The 17,636-nt window shown below is 59.1% G+C and overlaps 7 protein-coding genes across 7 annotated transcripts; 5 read left to right on the forward strand and 2 right to left on the reverse strand.

The window, feature by feature from the left end:
* Positions 1-960: 960 nt before the first annotated feature.
* BXZ73DRAFT_48906 (concanavalin A-like lectin/glucanase domain-containing protein) lies at positions 961-2,349 on the forward strand (the record flags this gene model as incomplete). Its single annotated transcript, XM_048020147.1, has 6 exons — positions 961-1,110; positions 1,172-1,508; positions 1,562-1,822; positions 1,882-2,065; positions 2,122-2,252; positions 2,297-2,349. Coding segments are annotated over 6 exons (1,116 nt in total), but the record flags the coding sequence as incomplete, so codon positions are not given.
* A 1,936-nt stretch (positions 2,350-4,285) lies between these two features.
* Positions 4,286-5,173, forward strand: BXZ73DRAFT_2585 (SprT-like family-domain-containing protein; the record flags this gene model as incomplete). Its single annotated transcript, XM_048017720.1, has 7 exons — positions 4,286-4,458; positions 4,525-4,586; positions 4,643-4,742; positions 4,798-4,880; positions 4,932-4,953; positions 5,006-5,046; positions 5,106-5,173. Coding segments are annotated over 7 exons (549 nt in total), but the record flags the coding sequence as incomplete, so codon positions are not given.
* An 890-nt stretch (positions 5,174-6,063) lies between these two features.
* On the forward strand, positions 6,064-7,642 carry BXZ73DRAFT_48761 (concanavalin A-like lectin/glucanase domain-containing protein; the record flags this gene model as incomplete). The annotated part of the gene is made up of 5 exons (XM_048020117.1): positions 6,064-6,492; positions 6,544-6,633; positions 6,695-7,148; positions 7,236-7,550; positions 7,608-7,642. The coding sequence occupies 5 exons, from the start codon at positions 6,064-6,066 to the stop codon at positions 7,640-7,642; spliced, it is 1,323 nt and encodes a 440-aa protein (XP_047876642.1).
* Positions 7,643-8,242: 600 nt separating this feature from the next.
* Positions 8,243-10,130, reverse strand: BXZ73DRAFT_102607 (acyl-CoA N-acyltransferase; the record flags this gene model as incomplete). The annotated part of the gene is made up of 6 exons (XM_048015289.1): positions 8,243-8,251; positions 8,322-8,421; positions 8,578-8,663; positions 8,705-8,771; positions 9,080-9,881; positions 9,950-10,130. The coding sequence occupies 6 exons, from the start codon at positions 10,128-10,130 to the stop codon at positions 8,243-8,245; spliced, it is 1,245 nt and encodes a 414-aa protein (XP_047876643.1).
* Positions 10,131-11,061: 931 nt separating this feature from the next.
* On the forward strand, positions 11,062-12,367 carry BXZ73DRAFT_48770 (uncharacterized protein; the record flags this gene model as incomplete). The annotated part of the gene is made up of 7 exons (XM_048020119.1): positions 11,062-11,178; positions 11,241-11,286; positions 11,351-11,427; positions 11,480-11,566; positions 11,621-11,876; positions 11,926-12,095; positions 12,155-12,367. Coding segments are annotated over 7 exons (966 nt in total), but the record flags the coding sequence as incomplete, so codon positions are not given.
* Positions 12,368-12,858: 491 nt separating this feature from the next.
* On the reverse strand, positions 12,859-14,363 carry BXZ73DRAFT_90743 (Pkinase-domain-containing protein; the record flags this gene model as incomplete). The annotated part of the gene is made up of 7 exons (XM_048025738.1): positions 12,859-12,960; positions 12,988-13,259; positions 13,312-13,396; positions 13,454-13,669; positions 13,721-14,146; positions 14,200-14,228; positions 14,345-14,363. 7 exons carry the CDS (start codon positions 14,361-14,363, stop codon positions 12,859-12,861), a joined length of 1,149 nt encoding a protein of 382 aa, XP_047876645.1.
* Positions 14,364-14,732: 369 nt separating this feature from the next.
* Positions 14,733-17,222, forward strand: BXZ73DRAFT_48853 (NUC189-domain-containing protein; the record flags this gene model as incomplete). Its single annotated transcript, XM_048020138.1, has 4 exons — positions 14,733-15,950; positions 16,003-16,104; positions 16,143-16,709; positions 16,758-17,222. The coding sequence occupies 4 exons, from the start codon at positions 14,733-14,735 to the stop codon at positions 17,220-17,222; spliced, it is 2,352 nt and encodes a 783-aa protein (XP_047876646.1).
* Positions 17,223-17,636: the final 414 nt, after the last annotated feature.

The following is a 17,636-nucleotide window of genomic DNA, read 5'->3' on the forward strand; positions in this document are numbered from 1 at the left end:
TTTTTGGAACGGGTGGCCACGCACATGCCATGGTCGGAGGAAGAGAGGGTGCTGAGAAATTTGAAGTGGTAGGACTCTCATAAGATAGCGCGGACTGCGGATAAGGCCTTAAGGGCTGGTGAAGAAGATGGATGCCCCGACGCAAGAGTCTCGGAGACGAAAGAGAAGACGGATCTGCGATGCCACCCGCGGCACCCTCAGCGGCCAGTCGGGGAGCGTGCCGGGCCGTCACTGCCGCCGCTTCCGGGATGTCGAGATATCAATATATAGCCAGTGCGTGCTTGGTGGATCAGTGGTATCCACAGTAGATGATGTCGGTCTGTTCTTCACGCCTCGTGTCTTGCGAGTGCACATCCCGATATACATATGGCCACCTATCCCCAGGCTGCTCTCTTTCCCCCTCGCCCTATCTGCTGCGCACTGGCCTGCTGGCCTCTGCGGACAATTACCCACCCCACTCCACCACGCACGCGACGGGGCCACGGCCCACGGTAATTTGCCCCCTCCGTCCCTCTCCCACAGCGCGCTCTTTTCTCCTCTGACCGTCATCGACTCCCCCCCTTCCCCTCCTCCCCCTCCGCCCTTCGGGCACCCCAACCTCACGATGATCGTGCACGTACCGCTCCTGATCTTCCTCCTGGCCAACGCCACACCCTCCGACGCCCCCTCTTCGCGCGCGGCGGGTCCTCCGACTCCCTCTCGCGGGCAGCGCGCAACGTTCGCCACGTATTCAGGCGGAGCACCGGCTTATCGACGATATGCGCATCGCCTACGCGGGCATTCGTCTGAAGCAGCAGCCGCAGGTGCTCGCGGCGCAGTCCAAGCTCTACTGCACCGCCGGCACGAGCCTCACGGGGGCACAGGGACGTCGAACGGGACGTCGACGGGTCTGGGAGGGAACGACGGGAGCAACACAATGGGACTGGGGACCCCGGCTCCAGTGGGTCTACTACTACTTCTTCGGCGGCGAGCACGTCGACTACCCGCTCGGCGAGCCCGTCTCCCGGGACTTCGACCTCATCGTCACCCGCTTCTACCACAGCGACCTCCACGGGCTCGAGCTCTACGCCTACGTCTGTGTCTGGCTCGTGGAAGATCCAGCAGACCTACGTGAGTGCACATTCGCATGTTCTGCGATCGAGTGGCGTTTGACATGCTGTGCCTTACCCAGCAAGGGGGCTCGTTCTTCGACGGGTGGACGTTCACGAGTTCCGACGACACCACCACGCACGGTACTGCCACTTATGTTGACCAGCCACCGCAGTATGTTCCTTCATTCTCAGCCATTTCATTCTTTGATTTGATGACCCGCGCAGCAATCAGCAACTTAATCGAAATTAACTCGGACGGAAACGCTATCATCCGAGTAGACACCACACCTACCGTGCCCGGGAACCGTCAGTCCATCAAGATCACCAGTACGCTCGTTCTCAACGGCGGGTTGATCATCCTCGACGCCGTGCACATGCCCACTGGCTGTGCCACATGGCCGGCTTTCTGGAGCTTTGGTACGTTCACCGTGTTCTTCTGTTGTGCGCAAGGGTTGAACACCCTCCACTAGGCCCCAATTGGCCGGTCGGCGGCGAGATTGACATCGTGGAAGGAGTGAACAACTACACGAACAACCAGTACACTCTGCACACGAACCCCGGTTGCACGCTGCCTTCTTCCGACACTGGTGTGTTGGGTATCACTGGTACCTTGGTGGATGGTACGGACTGTGCAGCAGCCACGACCGGGAACGCTGGCTGTGGGATTCGAGACAGTCGGACGAACTCTTTCGGGGCTCCGTTCAACAGCAATGGTGGAGGTGTTTTTGTCAGTACGTCGAGATCCAATCCTTTGTTGTCTCCGTCGTTCACACTGACCGTGCACCGACAGCATCGTGGACCGATGAGGGCGTTTCCTCGTGGTTCTTCCCTCGGAACGCTATCCCAAGCGACATCAGTAGCGGCTCCCCAAACCCGACCGGCTGGGGAGAGCCGGCCGCCTCGTTCCCGGCGTCGACCTGCACACCCGGCACATTCCTCTTCAACCACAACCTTGTGTTTGACACTACTCTCTGGTACGCCCGTTTGTCCTCCTCCCAATGAGTCCTTCGTACTCAATCGCCGTCGTTAGTGGTGACTGGGCGGCCGCGGTGTGGGGTGCGACTGGTGTCCCCGGCCAAGATCAAAGCTGTGCGGCGATCACTGGAGTCGCGGATTGTCCGACATTCGTTCACCAGAATGGCGCCTCGTTCAGTGAAGCCTGTAAGTTTTTCTCGTGTTTGCTGCCGAGATCTTGCTGATGGAAGCGTCATCTGCAGACTGGGAAGTCAAGTCAGTCAAGATCTACCAGACATCATAACTCGTTCGCGCATCCGATGTTCTTGGTTCCATAAGGTCCCATGACAGTCTCGTCTGTCGATCAGGCGTAGCTGCGCACTTGCCAAGATCCCCGATCGACCTCCTTTCTTTCTCTTTTCTCGGTCGTTCCTTCCACATCATCCCTCCGGACGTTGGTTCTACGCGAGGTCCTGTATCATACAATGTGCTCATAGAGGACCACTGGGTCACGGACAGACAGACACGACATAAGTAGAGCGAGCGGATCCGGATCCGCTCTGCATCATGCCCCCCTGCTCACGGTTTTGCGACGCTCATGACCAGCTGCCCCCGTCTGTAAGACAGACAAACTTTCGGCCGCTCACATGTATCGTCGCTATCGCATTGTAGATTACTGTCCCTGCCATATACTCTGGAGTTCTCAGGTATTTTATATCTAACGCGCTTCATTACGAATTACCATTACACGAGTCTGAGACAATATTTGACGTTGAACGTTTGACCACCGGTCTGTGGGCCCCTGTGTGTTTGAATACAAAGGACTCAAGGAGAGTGTTTCGGCACCTGACGGCAAGACGCCGGTTTGATGACCGGGCCGATGTTCGTTTGCCTCTGTTCAACGCGTCGCGTCGCGTCGAGTTCCTTCAAGCCTCCACCGCGCCCTGGCAGCGTTGGCTGCCCTCCTTCCTCCATCCATCTCACTACCCTTGTACACAACCTATCACGGCGACGAGAGCAGCGATGGTGGGCCCACCGAACCCTTCCCCTTCGAAGACAAAGGCCCACATGGCCCCCCACGTCGTGCACACCAACCTCGCGTCGCAGCCGAGCAGGAGCGAGGTCTCCGACAGCGAAGAGGAACGACAGCGGTGCGTGCGCTCCCTTCTCCCCCGCCGTCAGCGACCGCGAGTGGCTCAGACGACCCCTCCCGCTGCGGGGGACGGCACGCAGGCGGATCCGGCTGAAGCGCGCGATAGTCGTCCCGGTGGACTACCACAAGCTGCAAGTGATCGAGATCGAGTCGTCGGACGAGGAGAGCGAAGACAGGTGCGTACAGTGGCGCCGTCCTTGTATCTGCGTGCCCGCGCCTGTGCTCACCCGACCGGGCGGAGGCAGACGGTCCACCAGAGCGCAGAACGGATCGCAGAGCCAGGCGCTCACCGAGCCCCGCTCCCCGGTGCGCGAAGACAGGTGCGCGCCCGCCATCTGGGGCATTCCATATGCAACGTTCTGACGTCGTGTGTGCATCGCTAGCGAGTCTGACGAGGAGCTGCCTCCGGTGACCCCGCGCCGCCGCCCCGGCCAGCGCGCGCGCACCCTCGTCCTGAGCTCCGACGAGGACGACTCCTCGTCCGATGACGGGGTGCCGCCCGCGACGACCACACCCAGCGTGCGGAAGCGCCATGCCATCGACCCCGACGACGACGACGACGACGACGTGATCGACCTCACGCTCACCTCGCCCGAAAGCGAGAAGCCGCCGAAGCCGCCCGCACCTCAGACCACAGCGGGTCCTTCGACCCCCGCTCGCAAGACCCCGAGCGAGGAGGACGCGTCGACGCTGCCCTTGTTCCTCGACGACTCCGACGACGGGGAGCACGAAGACGCATGCGACACCGACGTGTCGATCCCTGCGGACCCGTACGTGCACGCGCTCGACGGCGGCGCCATACTCGTGCTGTATGCGTCCCGTCTTCCACGCTCTCTCGCGCCGTGCTCTGACGAGCTCGCCCCAGGAATGAGCCTCCGAGCGCACGCAAGCCCGCGCGTCGCCCCGGACTCGGCACCCCTGGCCCTCCACCCCGCGCCCGAAACCGAGGCCGAAACCGAAGTCTGCCGTCGCCGCAGACTCCTCCGCTGCGGGCTCCGACGACGAGGTGTGCTCGATCGTCAGCGTGCCCGCCTCGCGCGGTACACCCGCGTCTGGAAGCAAGACCCCAGCGGGGGCGGCGAAGGCGCGGATGACGAAGGCGGCGATGCAGCGGCGCGAGCTGCAGCGGCGGCGCGACTACGCCACCGCGTTCTTCGAGGAGCTGAACGCGACCGTGTTCGGGGGCGGGATCCCGGCGGGGACGGAGCTGCAGTGGAACAAGCGGCTGCTCACGACCGCCGGGCGCGCGCACTGGAAGCGGTGGGTCCGCTCGAGTGCGTCGGTGGCGGGATGGGTACGCTGACGGCGCTGTTGTTGAACGTTCAGGACGCGCGAGGGCAAGCACGAGACGTCTATCCAACTCGCAGAGAAGATCCTGGACTGCGACGGTCGGTGTCTGCGTGGGTGGAGACGTGATGTTGCCGCTGACGAGCGGGTGCCACAGAGCGGATTCGAAATACGCTCTCACATGAGATGTGCCACCTCGCGTGCTGGGTCATCGACAATGCGCCGAACGAGAATCACGGAACTCTGTTCAAATCCTGGTGGGTCTGATAGTGCCACTGCTTCATGAGAGACGGCATGCCGAGATGCTGACAGGGCGCGGAAGGTGATGCGCAAGCGAAGGGACGTGGAAGTCACCACCAGACACAGCTACGAGATTAAGTGCAAGTACGAGTGGAGTGCGTCGTGACCGCGTTCTCTTTGATGCAGCTCTGACCCGTGTTCCGCAGAGTGCTCCACCTGCAGCAAAGTGTGAGTTGGCTCCTTCACCTGCTCTCAGCGGCGCGAGCTCACCTCCGAGTAGGTACGGCCGTCACTCCAAGTCCATCAACCCGGACGAACATGGTACGTGGTCGCCGCTTTCTCGAGCGAGGCGGTCCGCGGTGACACGAGAACGCCTGCAGTGTGCGGCGTGTGCAAGACCGGGAGGCTGGTGCCCCAGTTCGAGACGCGGGCGCCGAAGACTCCCAAGCCGAAGGCAGACGGCCAGAACGCTGCGGCACGCGCTCGCGGTACGTATCTTCCCTCTTTCGATGTTCTTGTGAGTGACAAACGTGGTCACCTGACGATTCCTGTGCCAGATTCGCCGCTGCACATGCCTGGTGGATTCTCGCCCACACCGCCCAAGGCGGCAGAGGGTCGTGATGAAATGGATATCGGAGCCTTGGCGCGGACGTTCAGGCCATGGGGCTTGACACGAAGAGGAATTGAAGCGGTTGCTAGTGCAAGTGTTAGAGTACGCACAGTCCGTCGGGTGCGCTATAGAATAGATTTGTTGAAATGGGCAAGATGAAGGAGTCTGGGAAGCGCCGGGTGCGGTGGCGCGGGAGCCCAGCGCATACACGATCGCGACGATCGAGCTTCGTTTTCCGGGGCAACATGCACGCGGCGCGCGAGGTTGTTCACTGCGCGTTCTGTTCGCCGCGTCGCCCAGGCCAAACAAGAGGACGGAGAGGCGGCACGCGGCACGCGGCGGGCGGGCGAGCGCGGCGGCTATGCACAAAAGGAAAGGGAGCCGCGTGGGGAGGGCAACGGGACAAGGTGCGGCTCTCCTTTTGTGCCCTCGCACTCTGTCTTGTGCGCACCCCGTTTCTTTGCGCCCTTCGCCAACGACGACCGCGACAGTCCGGTTGATAAGCCTCCGCCTGTCTGTCGCCCAGCGCCCACCGTCCGTTTTCTCTCCGCACCCGAGCTTTCCGCGCTCGGCCTTTCACGCAACTCCTTCTCCACCTCGACTCCCGGGCTGCGCCTGGACTCCCTTCTCCTCCACCCGGCCCTCTCCTGCTGCCCACAGCGCCCTGCCACTCTTTCAGGCCCCCTTAGACCCCGCATAGACGTCCGGCGCCCGCCCCTTTCTCCAAGATGCGCATCTCGCTCTCCCTCCACCTCACCCTCCCTGTCCTCCTCCTCGCCCATGCGTCCCCCGCCGACGCCGGCCTCTTCGCCCGCGGCACCGAGCAACTCGCGCGCACCGCGAACCACCTGCACCACCGCGCCGCCAAGCACAGCGCGGGGCTCGCCCGGGATCTCCGCCGCGCGTTCTCGGCCATGGTCTCCACCCAGGAGCTCGTCGCGACGACCGGCTCCGCGCAGAAGGTCTACTGCGTCAACACGGGTTCGTCCCTCACCGGGGACGGCGGCAACGGCAACTCGTCTGCCGGACACTCACCGTCCACAACTTCCGGTGCGTCGGGCGCAAGCGGGACAAGCACTAAGCACTCGTCCACCACAGTGGCCGCGAATCCTGCGTCCTCTTCTGGATCCTCGCCGTGGAAGCTTGCTCAGCACTGGGTGCGTTGTGTCTGCTGTTGCACTCTTAGTCGTGGCTCATGGGGAGTGTAGGAAGGGAACGATTTCTTCGATGGCTGGGACTTCTGGACAGACGCGGACCCCACGCACGGCACTGTCGACTACGTCAGCCAGTCGACCGCGGTGAGTACTGTCGTGATTTCTCGCCCCATCCACGTCCTCACCCTATCTCTGTGCCGCCCAGCAATCCGAAAACCTCATCGAGATCAACGACGCCGGGCGCGCGATCATGCGCGTCGACACCACCCAGACCGTCTCGACCGCGCGCAAGTCCGTGCGGATCACGACCCAGTACTCATACAACGGCGGCCTCGTCCTCCTCGACGCCGTGCACATGCCGACCGGCTGCGGGACCTGGCCCGCGTTCTGGTCGAACGGGCCCGACTGGCCGAACAAGGGCGAGATCGACATCCTCGAGGGCGTGAACGACAACTCCGCGAACCAGGCCACGATCCACACCGGCCACGGCTGCACGCTCCCGAGCTCGAGCCCGTCCGCGCTCAACATCACCGGCACCGTCGTCGGCGGCACCAACTGCGCCGCCGCGGAGACGAGCAACGCCGGCTGCGGCATGGTCACCAGCCAGGACAACTCGTACGGCGTCGGCTTCAACAGCAACAACGGCGGTGTCTACGCGAGTGAGTCTTGCTCGCCGATCGTCCTGCACACCTCTTCCTTCTGCCCGCGTGGAGCACCATGCTGACCGCATCTCGCCCCGCCCGCAGTGCAATGGGTCGACTCCGGCATCTCCGTCTGGTTCTTCCCCCGCAACAGCGTCCCGGCCGACATCTCCAGCGGCGCGCCCATCCCCACGGGCTGGCCGAAGCCGATGGCGCACTGGCCCGCGACGGACTGCAACCCGTCCACGTTCTTCCAGGACCACGTCCAGATCTTCGACACCACCCTCTGCGGCGACTGGGCCGGGAACGTCTGGGGCTCGACCGGCTCGCCCGGCCAGGAGCAGAGCTGCGCGACCCGGACCGGCGTGGCGACGTGCGAGGAGTTCGTCCTCAACCACGGCTCGTCCTTCAGCGAAGCCTGTGAGTCCGCCCCGCGCCCGTTTTCCTCCGCGCCGTCCAGTTGCTGATCGACTTCAGACTGGGAGGTCAACTACGTCAAGATCTTCCAGTAGACGCCTCCGTCCGCCCACTCTCCCCGGCGTTGCTCTCCCTGTGCTGTCACGCATATCACGACCAGGACATGCCATACCCGCCATGCTGCTTGCTTTCTAGGGCATTCACACACTAACACATACATAGATCATGCGCTCTAACGACGTTCAGGACAGGTCTCCGGCAGTCACGACACACGGGTGTACTTAATATTTTTAATATCATATGTAGCATTCCTTACGGGCCTCTCCGTCCCTCTCCTTTGTAATTTTTGGTACGCCTATGCTGCTGTATACGCGCATGAGGCAATATACACTTCTTGGACACACTGCGTGCGATACGGATAGCGTTGGATACGCAATGGTCTGTCATGGACGCTGACACGATGAAGCCTGTGCTGGCCTTCACACACTCTTATGATACACGGAACAACAGTGATGGGAAGCGCAAGAGTGTCTTGTTGTGCATAGCATACTACTGCATACATGGAGGGGCCATTTTGCGCTGCGCCGCCGGTCCTCCAGGGGCGTCTGGGGAACCGTGATGATGGAGGTGGAAAGAAGATGAGGAAACCGAAAGCAGCGACATGCAATGGGGCAGGAAGGTGCTACAGGGAGGGCTCATCGAGTCTGTGAGGGGAAGGGGGAGGTGCATGAGCTTCAAGGGGATCGGCGTCGGGTAGCGGAGGAGGGAACACACCTTGTTGAAGCCGATGGCAGCCGCCTTCTCGCGGAAGCACTGGCGGCAGAGGTCGAGGCCATACTTGCGGATGAGACCGGCCTGGTGCGCGCAGAGGCGGCTGTGGGGAAGCGGAGGTGGTGAGCACCCTGTCCTATTCGTGCGGCGCCCCAGTCCCGACGTGCCATCCCATCCAGCTCATCTACCATTCCCTTGGCATCCCAAGCCCTCTCACTCGCAGCATCCATAGCAATCCTTTCAAGTTAGAAGTACTCACCACTCGCGGGCACCCTTACCGTACTTGCGAGGGCGAGAGAACCAGACGGAATCGTGGGTCATTTTGAGGTCTTGGGGGCGGAGGAGCTGGGAAGAGCTAATTAGCACCGTGTAGGGTCCATGCATACGGTCAGGAAGACATACCTGGTCCGGAGGGTGAGGGTGGGCTTGCCGTTGGTGGAGGTGTCGAGGGAGCTACGCGTTACGATTTGTGTTGTCCTGTACAGTCGATCTGAAAAGTAAGGTTCAGTGCAGTTCAGACTCCGCCGGCGACCTCCGCAAAGGCGCCAGACGGGGCCAACCGGGCCGGTCCTTCTTCCTTCACCTCCAAAACGACAGCCTGCATGCAGATTGAGCAGCAAGTGTTGCGCAATACATACATACAGATCGCTAGTACAAAGCCAAAGTGTCGAATATACACAAGCCGTGCTAACTATTGCGCTCAAGGTTTTCCTTATTGCTTCACTTCTGCTCCCACAACTTTGCGTGTTGCCATCACGAACCACCCCGTCTTGCCCGTCTCTGGATCGACCCCACCCGACGCCTCCTCTCCCTGCCGGTCTGGCACCAGATACCCCACCTTCTTGTACAGCCGCTCCGCCGAAGCGTTCGACACATTCAGCCCAAGCGCATACCTGACTTCGTCCTCCCGCACGTCCTCGCCGCCGCCCGCCGCGGTGTAGTAACGCGTCACCGCGCGCACCACCGCCTCCGCAACGCCCCTCCGCCTCGCCCCGGGCGCGACGAACACGTACCGGACCGCGGCCATCCGGGGCGTGAACCGCCCGAGGACGACGAACGCGGCGGGCGCGCCGTTGACGCGGCAAATCCACACGCGCCGCGCCGCGACGGGCGCGACGAGCGCCGCCCGCGCCTCGGCGACGTCCATCGGGTCGCGCCAGTGCCACGTCTCCTTCTGGAAGTCGACGAAGAGCGGCGCGAGCGCGTCGAGGTCGTCCGCGGTCGCGAGCGTGGGGACGTGCGAGGAAGGCGAGGAGGGCGGTGGGGGTTGGGACGCGCGCGTGGCGTAGGTGACGATAGAGGGGTGCAGCGGTGGGGTCCAGTTGACTTCGCCGAGTCCACGCGTCTGGAGAAGGGCGGACCATGCGCGGGTGAGAGCGTCGACGACGTCTTTGTGGCCGAGAAACTCTTTCAAAGTCGAGGGGTCTTCGAGGTGCGAAAAGATACCCTCGGCGAGGCGCGCTGCGGCGGACGAGAGGGCTTCTGTCGAGCCCAGGATCTGGTGAGACGTAGAGGATGGCACGTTGATGAGCCAGAAGCCTCCGTAAAAGACTCCTTGGGTAGCTGATATCCTGGAGCAATGGCCATCAGTTCCCAGACGCGATGAGGTCCGGAATGTGAGTCGGACTCACAATAGGTGATCACCGCGGTGCAGAGTGACAATGTCCATGGGAGGAAGAGCTCTGAACCAGCTTCCGCTAGCTGATCTGCCAGGGCGCCGAGGCAGAAATTCATCCACCCATCATCGTATTTCTTCGTGGCTTCGAAGAAGGCACGAGGGTCATCGTAGTCTGTGACCCGGAGATCCTCCATGGTGTGCGGGGATCGATGTGAGACGAGACGTTTGCACGTAGACTGACCTCCTATAAAGTAGTACCAAGTCTACGCGCTAGGCCAACCAATATCAAATTGTAGTGACTCGATGTTACGTCCACCGAGACCGGCGCAACCGTTGAACGTGAACGTTTGAGCGTTGAACGACATCTCGCCGGCGTGAATCATTCGGCAGAAGTCCATATAGTATCTGGGCGGTGCTTTGGGGGTCCTGTACGGAATTTGACAAATCCTTTCATGGTCAAGTCCCAATTCATCTGATGAGATTGAGGACAGCACTCACGAGTCACGGACAAGTTCGGAGCCGGCAGCTGGAACAACTGAAGATTTAATTTTATATGATGATATGGTCCTTCATACCGTCCATCATCATGGCCCGAGGGAGTGTCGTGTTACGTTGGGCGGAGGTGTGTGTGACTGCGCCATGTAGTGACCGTGGCTGTAGTGCGACTCGCAGCCGGACAATTTGCGTATGTTTATGACGGGCGTCGGAGTCGCACAGCCGCTAGAGGGACCTTCAAGTTCGTCGACTTGAAGTCTTGACAAATTTGACCAAACTCGCTACGCTGTTGAACTCGCTGTTTATGTACAACTACAAGCTGCACTCGCATTCATATCTGAACGGCCCCTCGGCTTGCAGCTCGGGGAGTTACGGACGTTGGGCGCTTTGAGTTGGCCCGAGTCTCTAGAACGTCGACGTCGTCAACGGTGGAGCCCTAAACTTGCTCTGCGACCACCACTACCAGTCAACAATCTGTGAGCGATTTGGACTACGAAAAACCCGCAGGAATATTCATTTATTCAGGCCGTCTTTGTGATGCCCGAACTCCCTGGTGTGTCGTGGCTTGGCCACACCGACTACTACTAATCGCGGTATCAAACTAACGCACTCTGTCGTGCTTTCATTGCAGAGGTCGAACGCGCCGCCAAGCTTCTGCGTGATGTAGCCGTCGGGAAGACTATTGTCAAAGTCGATGCTCTCGAGGACACGATTGTGTTTACAGGAGGTATCACGAACGAACACTTCGTACGTTCGAACCGGAGAAATTGATTGAGCCTTATACATCCCTGACTGAGATGTCGCAACAGGTGTCGGAGCTCGAAGGAAGGAAAGTTGCAGATGCGCAACGATACGGTAACTCTGCTGTCGACGACATATGTGTGTTACGCTGGTACTGACTTCGGCTGGGACTCGACAGGCAAAGTTTTCTACCTCATGCTTGAGGGAAAAGGCAGACACCCGGTCTTACACTTCGGGATGACTGGAATGCTTCAGGTGTGGCCTATGGAAAACTGTTGCATTTCTGTGTGCTGATGCTCCCCTCCAGGTGAAGGGACAACGCGCCATGCGATACAGGGAGAATGGAAAGAGCAAGACAGCGTCTGACGAGGAATGGCCCCCTAGATTCATGAAGGTACTCGTCTCGGACCTGTCGTGTTGCATCAAGCTTAATAGACCTTATACGCAGTTTGTGGTTCACCTCAGAGGCGACAGTGATGAAGACGAGACACAAGTTGCCTTTCTCGACGCACGCCGGCTGGGGCGCATCCGCCTGTGTCAGACGCCTCTGACCGAACCCCCCATTTCGGCTCTCGGATTCGACCCCATCCTGGGGATGCCCAGCTTGGAAGAATTCTCCAAGGCAGTGCGGAAGAGGTCGTCTCCCATCAAGGCCCTCCTCCTCGACCAAAGTTTCAGCGCAGGCGTTGGGAACTGGGTCGCAGGTGCGTCACGCGGGTTTCGCCTCACAATGCAGCTCTCACGTTCTTCCAGATGAGATTCTGTACCACGCACGAGTTCACCCAGAGGAGCGCTGCAACGTACTCACCGAAGCACAAGTCCAAGCGCTACACGAGAAGATCTCGTACGTGTGCGAGACGGCGGTCTCCGTGAACGCCGACGACACAAAGTTCCCCGAGAACTGGCTATTCCAACATCGCTGGGTGCGTCCGACGCTCCTATTTACGTCTTCAAGAAAGACGTTTACCTCGAGGCCATCTAGGGAAAGGGAAAGAAGGAAAAGCACACTCTCAAACTTGTTCGTCTGTCTGAGTCTTCCGTCAAGCTCAGTGTGTTGATCAGTCTCATACAGCCGGATGGCAAACTTGCGACCATCAAGTGGATCACCGTAGGAGGACGCACGTCCGCATACATCGCCGAATTGCAGAAGCTCAAGCGAGGGATCGACTCCACCGCGAAAGTACGTTCAAAATAATTCTCCGGAGCTGCCCTCGAACTTTATCCCATGTCCTCCCATCAGGTCGAGCCAGCGGAAGGAGACGAAAGTGACCTCACACCGATCTCAGGAGAAGAGGACGTCAAGGTGGCGAAAGTCACCCGCAAGTTGAAGCGGAAGGTATGGTCGTTCACCGCCTATTCTGCCTTCGCTCGCTGAGTATCATACAGTTGAACACCTCTGAAAACCCGACCACGTCCGCACGGAATACTCGGCAACGAGCCACACGCAGCCGGGCACAATGATCTTTGTTCAGAATAGTAGCTGACATACACGGCGATGCGTGATTATACATACGATACGACGAGAGAACCTTACACTACAAAGAGTGATACACATGCGGAGCCTGGACATATCTATCTAGAGACTGGCACAACGAGAACCTTACATATAGTGAATGTTCAAGACAGTAATCCGAGGAAAGTACACAGAAACGGATGACGCGGCAACCCACACGTCACGAGGAGGTATCACCGAGCGGGGCCAGGCTGGAACTGTTGAGCCTGCTGCATGGAATGCTGCATCTGCTGTTGCATAGGGTGCTGCATTTGCTGCTGCATGGGCGGCTGCATCTGTTGCGCTTGTGGATTGAAGGGCACGGTGTAGCCGGCTCCAGGGATCTGAGGCTGCGCGAGGGCGAGCTGGGTCTGCGCGACGTGCTGGCGCTGTGCCTCTTGCTGCGCCGCGAACTGGTACTGCGTTTGACCGGGTGCGGGGTGAGTGTAGGTTGGCATCACCATCGCGGGCGTGAAAGGATTGGGAACGACATAGAGCGGCGTAGAGGTGCTGAAATAGGGATGGGAGAGCGCCTCTTGTGCTGAAATCCGCTTGGAAGGATCAAACTGCAAGAGTCGCTCCAGAAGGTCCAGTGCTGAAAGCCAAAACTTAGATGAAGAGTGCACAGGGGAGGGCGATTATCGCACCTTGCGGCCCGGCCTTAGGAAGAACTTGAGAGAACGGAATTTTAGGATAACGAGGGTACTGCTTCTGGGCTTGGTTCTCCGTTTGCTATTTCAAGTATGGACAGGTTAGTCTGGCCGGAATACACTCAATGCATGCACTTACTCCTTCGGTAGCTATCTTGCGTAATGTGCGCTCGTCTGGGGTCCCGATGATGCGCATGATGTGGAGCAGCTGATCTTGATTATCCCGACCACGGAACAGAGGCACGCCAGAGATTATCTCCGCGAAGATGCAACCGCAGGACCAAACGTCGATCGAGGTGCTGTACGTTCTTGAGCCCATGAGAACGTCGGGTGCACGGTACCACAACGTGACGACCTATAACACGCGGTTGAAGCGAGCACCTCGATCGAAAGAGATCTGACTCACTTCGTTGGAGAATGTGTTCACCGGTACACCAAAGGCCCTCGCCAAGCCGAAATCACCAATCTTCAACTCCCCTTTCCGGTTGATGAGAAGGTTTTGAGGTTTAAGATCGCGGTGAAGAACTCTGTTCTCGTGGCAGAACGCGGTCCCTTTCAGAAGCTGGTACATGAAGCTCCTGACAGTGACCGGATCAAGGGCTCCTCGTTCTCCGTGGACGTCCATGTATTTCTTGAGGTCGCGCTCGCAGTACTCGAAGATCAGCACTAGCTTGGTCTCAGTGTGGATGACGTCGTAAAGGCGGACGATGTTGACGTGCTTGAGCTCCTTCATGAGCGAGATCTCGCGAATGGCAGTCGATGGTGTCCCCTCTTCCGCATCCAGGTGGATTTCCTTCAGAGCGACAATCTCATTGGTCGTCCTAGAGCGTCCCTGTACGTGTCCACTGAGCACCACTTGCGCCGATTGTGGCATGCATGACGCACCTTGTACACCGTCGCATAGGTTCCCTCACCTACAGCGCATTTAGCAAGTGCAAGATGCCGCCACCCCTTCAGCTAAGACATACCGAGTTTCTCGAGCTGTGAACGGATATCAGTGATGTCTCAAACCCATCCAACAGAAGCATACCGACCTGGACATAATTCATGGCTGGGTGACACTGGAAGAAAGGATGTGGGGTGCGCAGTGAAGAGGCTGGAGATCACAGTGGCGGTGGCTAGTTATATGCGTGGCGGGGACGAGAGCGAGCTGGTGCCGGCGATACAAGAACGGACAAGAAGGAAGGCTGCGCGAAGGCCGGGACTTCGCCGGTTGAATTCGGTCTGAGCACGCTCTTCGCGGCTCGCCCCAGTCCCAAGCGCCTAAAGATTCGAAGGACAGGATCACGTGCCCAGTATTCTAGGCGCGGTGCAAATCTTTTGCTCGCCGTCCTCCTCGTCCTCCTCCCCAAGGTGAGTACTTCTTGCAGTCGGTGCTTGCGTATCAGAGTCCTTTTCACTCAGTGCGTTCTCAGAACATGGTTTCTTCTCCGTCAAAAGCCAAGAAGTCGCGCACCAAACCCCCTCGCAGCCGGCCACAGGCCACTTCGGCGATCTCCCAGCCGTCGGTCGAGGACGCTTCCACCTCTACATACCTCTCCTCGTTCTCTCCTGACGGGAACCTCTTTGCGTTCCTGTCGCTTTCAATAGACAAGCATGCTCTCAAAGTTTATGATACCGCGACGAGAAGATCAGTGGCCGAGCACGTTGTCGACGCAGCGCGCGTAACCTCCCTTTGCTGGGCACGCCTGGATCTCGCGGAGGGATCAGGGAAGGATGGGGGGGATGAAGACAGTGCGCGCAAGAGCAAACGGAAGAAGAGACAAAGCCTTGCGGCGGAGTCTGCGCCTTCAAGCAATAACGCTCCACAAGTCGTCGTTCTCGGCCTTTCCAACGGTTCGCTCCTTCTCTTCTCGCCCACACACGGACGGCTGCTCCGCACACTCTCCGATCCCTCATGCTCCTCCGCCGTTCTTGCCGTTGCTTCTCAAGCTTCGGGTGAACTCGACGCTCATACCCTTTGGACATCAAGTGCGGATGGTGCGTTGCGTCTGTGGGACGCTCGAGCAAATCAAATAGCCAAGTCCATCCTCAGCGACGACCGGGTTCCCTACACATCGCTCTCCGTTCGTGCTGGTGAAGAAACAGGCGTTACAGAGATTCTTGCTGCACACCACTCAATTCAACTTCTCGCCATCCCTGCGGACTCTCCAAAACCTAAAACCATCGCCAAGTTCACAGGGCACGCATCCCCCACCAGCCACCTCTATTGGATGGATAGCACACGCTTTGTTTCTGCGGCGACCGCGGATCGGTTTGTCAAGGTCTGGGAGCTACCGTCAGGGCCCAAGGTTGAAGGAAAATCCATCGCCTCTATCCCCTTGGATGCCGACTGCCGCATGATCGTTCTTTCCCCCATCACTCTGTCAGACTCCCCATCTGGACAACATTTATATGCCCTTTCAGCCGCAGGGCGTTTGTCTGTGTTCACACTAACCACGGACTTGGCGAACACCGGCCCCAGCAAAGGCAAGAGTGCTGTTCCCTCTCTTACGCCAAAGTCGGTCATCACGCTGTCATCGAAGAAGAACGGGGCTTCTTTAGCCGTTCTGACTGTGGCTTCTCTGGACGAAACCCTTGGGAGATTGCGTGTGGCCAGCGTGACTGGAGGAGTGCAACTCGCGTTTGACACAACGGTATGTCACAAACAATGCCCTACCTCTCCATCTGTGCTGAATGTAGACTCAGGACTACAGAGATCAGTCTGGCAGTTACATCTCAGACGTCACTGTAACTGTAACACCGCCAGACACCCTGGCCGCCCAAAGCGAGCGAGACGTATGTTCCATCGTCGAACCTTCATTCACCATCGACTGATCTTTTGACAGGGTGCTTCCAACAAACGGTATAATGAGTCGGCATCTCTCGCCGTCAGCAGCGGCGCAGAACTAGGACAAGACCGAGAGTTGGACGACTTGGTCATGCAAACGGTAGATGGAGCCCTGGATGCGGATCTGGCAGAGCTTAGCCTGGGCCAGCGCCTCACCGCTGTCCACGGAGCCGTGAACGGGGTCGACGAGTCCAATTTAAGCTCAGAAGAGGACGAGCCTTCCGCTCCGAATGGCAAGGCCAAGAAGACCTCGCCCGTGGCAGTGGACACCGTCCCCGCAGCCTCCCTCACGCGTACGCTTATCCAAGCCTTGCACTCGGCAGACACACGTCTACTGGAGACGTGCCTGGCGCATTCCGATCCGGCACTCATCCGGAATACTGTCAGGCGATTACCTCCACAACTCTCAGTCCCGCTCGTCACGGCCTGCGTCGAAAGGCTCAGCCGAGGCGCTAGAGGAAACAACATGAAGGGTGGAGGTGGAGGTGCGAGCTCGCAGCGGGGAACGGCTCTCATCAACTGGGTTCAGGCCGTGTTAACCACTCACTCTGGCCATCTCATGACGGTGAGATCACTTGTTATCACTATGCCATGACTAAACGAACTCTTGCAGATGCCCGATCTGGTTGCGCGACTATCAGGCCTGCACGCCACTCTCACCCAACGGTTGACTCTCCAAGAGAGCCTGCTGTCATTGAGCGGACGGTTGGACATGGTCATCTCTCAGATCGAGATGCGCTCCTCGGGGCCTCCAGCGCCTCTGCCAATGCCGAAGAAAAAGAGCAAGAAAGCTCCCGCAGGCGGCCGCGAGCCACGGCGGTACGTGGAAGGCGAGAGCGAAGATGAAGAGCGTCGGATGGACGTTGAGGTCGAGAGTGCAGACGAGGAAGGGAGTGTCGAGGACGTTGAGTTGGGCGGCGAGGACACCGAAGAAGACAGCGAGAGCGACGAAGATGACGAGGACGAGGAGGACGAAGAAGACGAAGAAGATGAAGGAGATGACCCTACTCTGGGCGGATTCATTGACGATGAAGCGGAGGAGTACAGCGAAGAGTCGGACGAGGATGAGAGCGAATAATCGGGCTCAAGTCTTTACTGCTGCATGTACTCTGAAAAGTATTGTTATTGTATTGTCAATGCGAGGAATGCATAATCTTTGTTTTCATGACCTGAGACGAAAGGCAACAAAGTGGTGGCGAAGGCGCAGGTTGGCGCGGACCGAGCGCGCGCGCTTCGACGAGTGACCAATGGGCACAACTTCGGGCGGCACTCCGCTCTGTTAGCTGCACCCACCCGAACTCGATCTCTCTTCTCCCGCAGCCTGTCCAGAGCCACTGTCTCTATAAATTCTTATCCGGGTCTTCATTGCTCGCCAGACTCTTGCCTCAGAACATTGCTTGCTTTCCATTCTTGCTTTGTTGCTCACGGTTCAAGATCATAACTGCCTCCGCGGGGAGCTCATCTACATCCCAGTGGTACGCTACGCAGACCA

This window comes from Epithele typhae (assembly GCF_022376455.1).
Source record: "Epithele typhae strain CBS 203.58 chromosome Unknown BXZ73scaffold_33, whole genome shotgun sequence".
Classification (NCBI taxonomy): Eukaryota; Fungi; Basidiomycota; class Agaricomycetes; order Polyporales; family Epitheliaceae; genus Epithele; species Epithele typhae.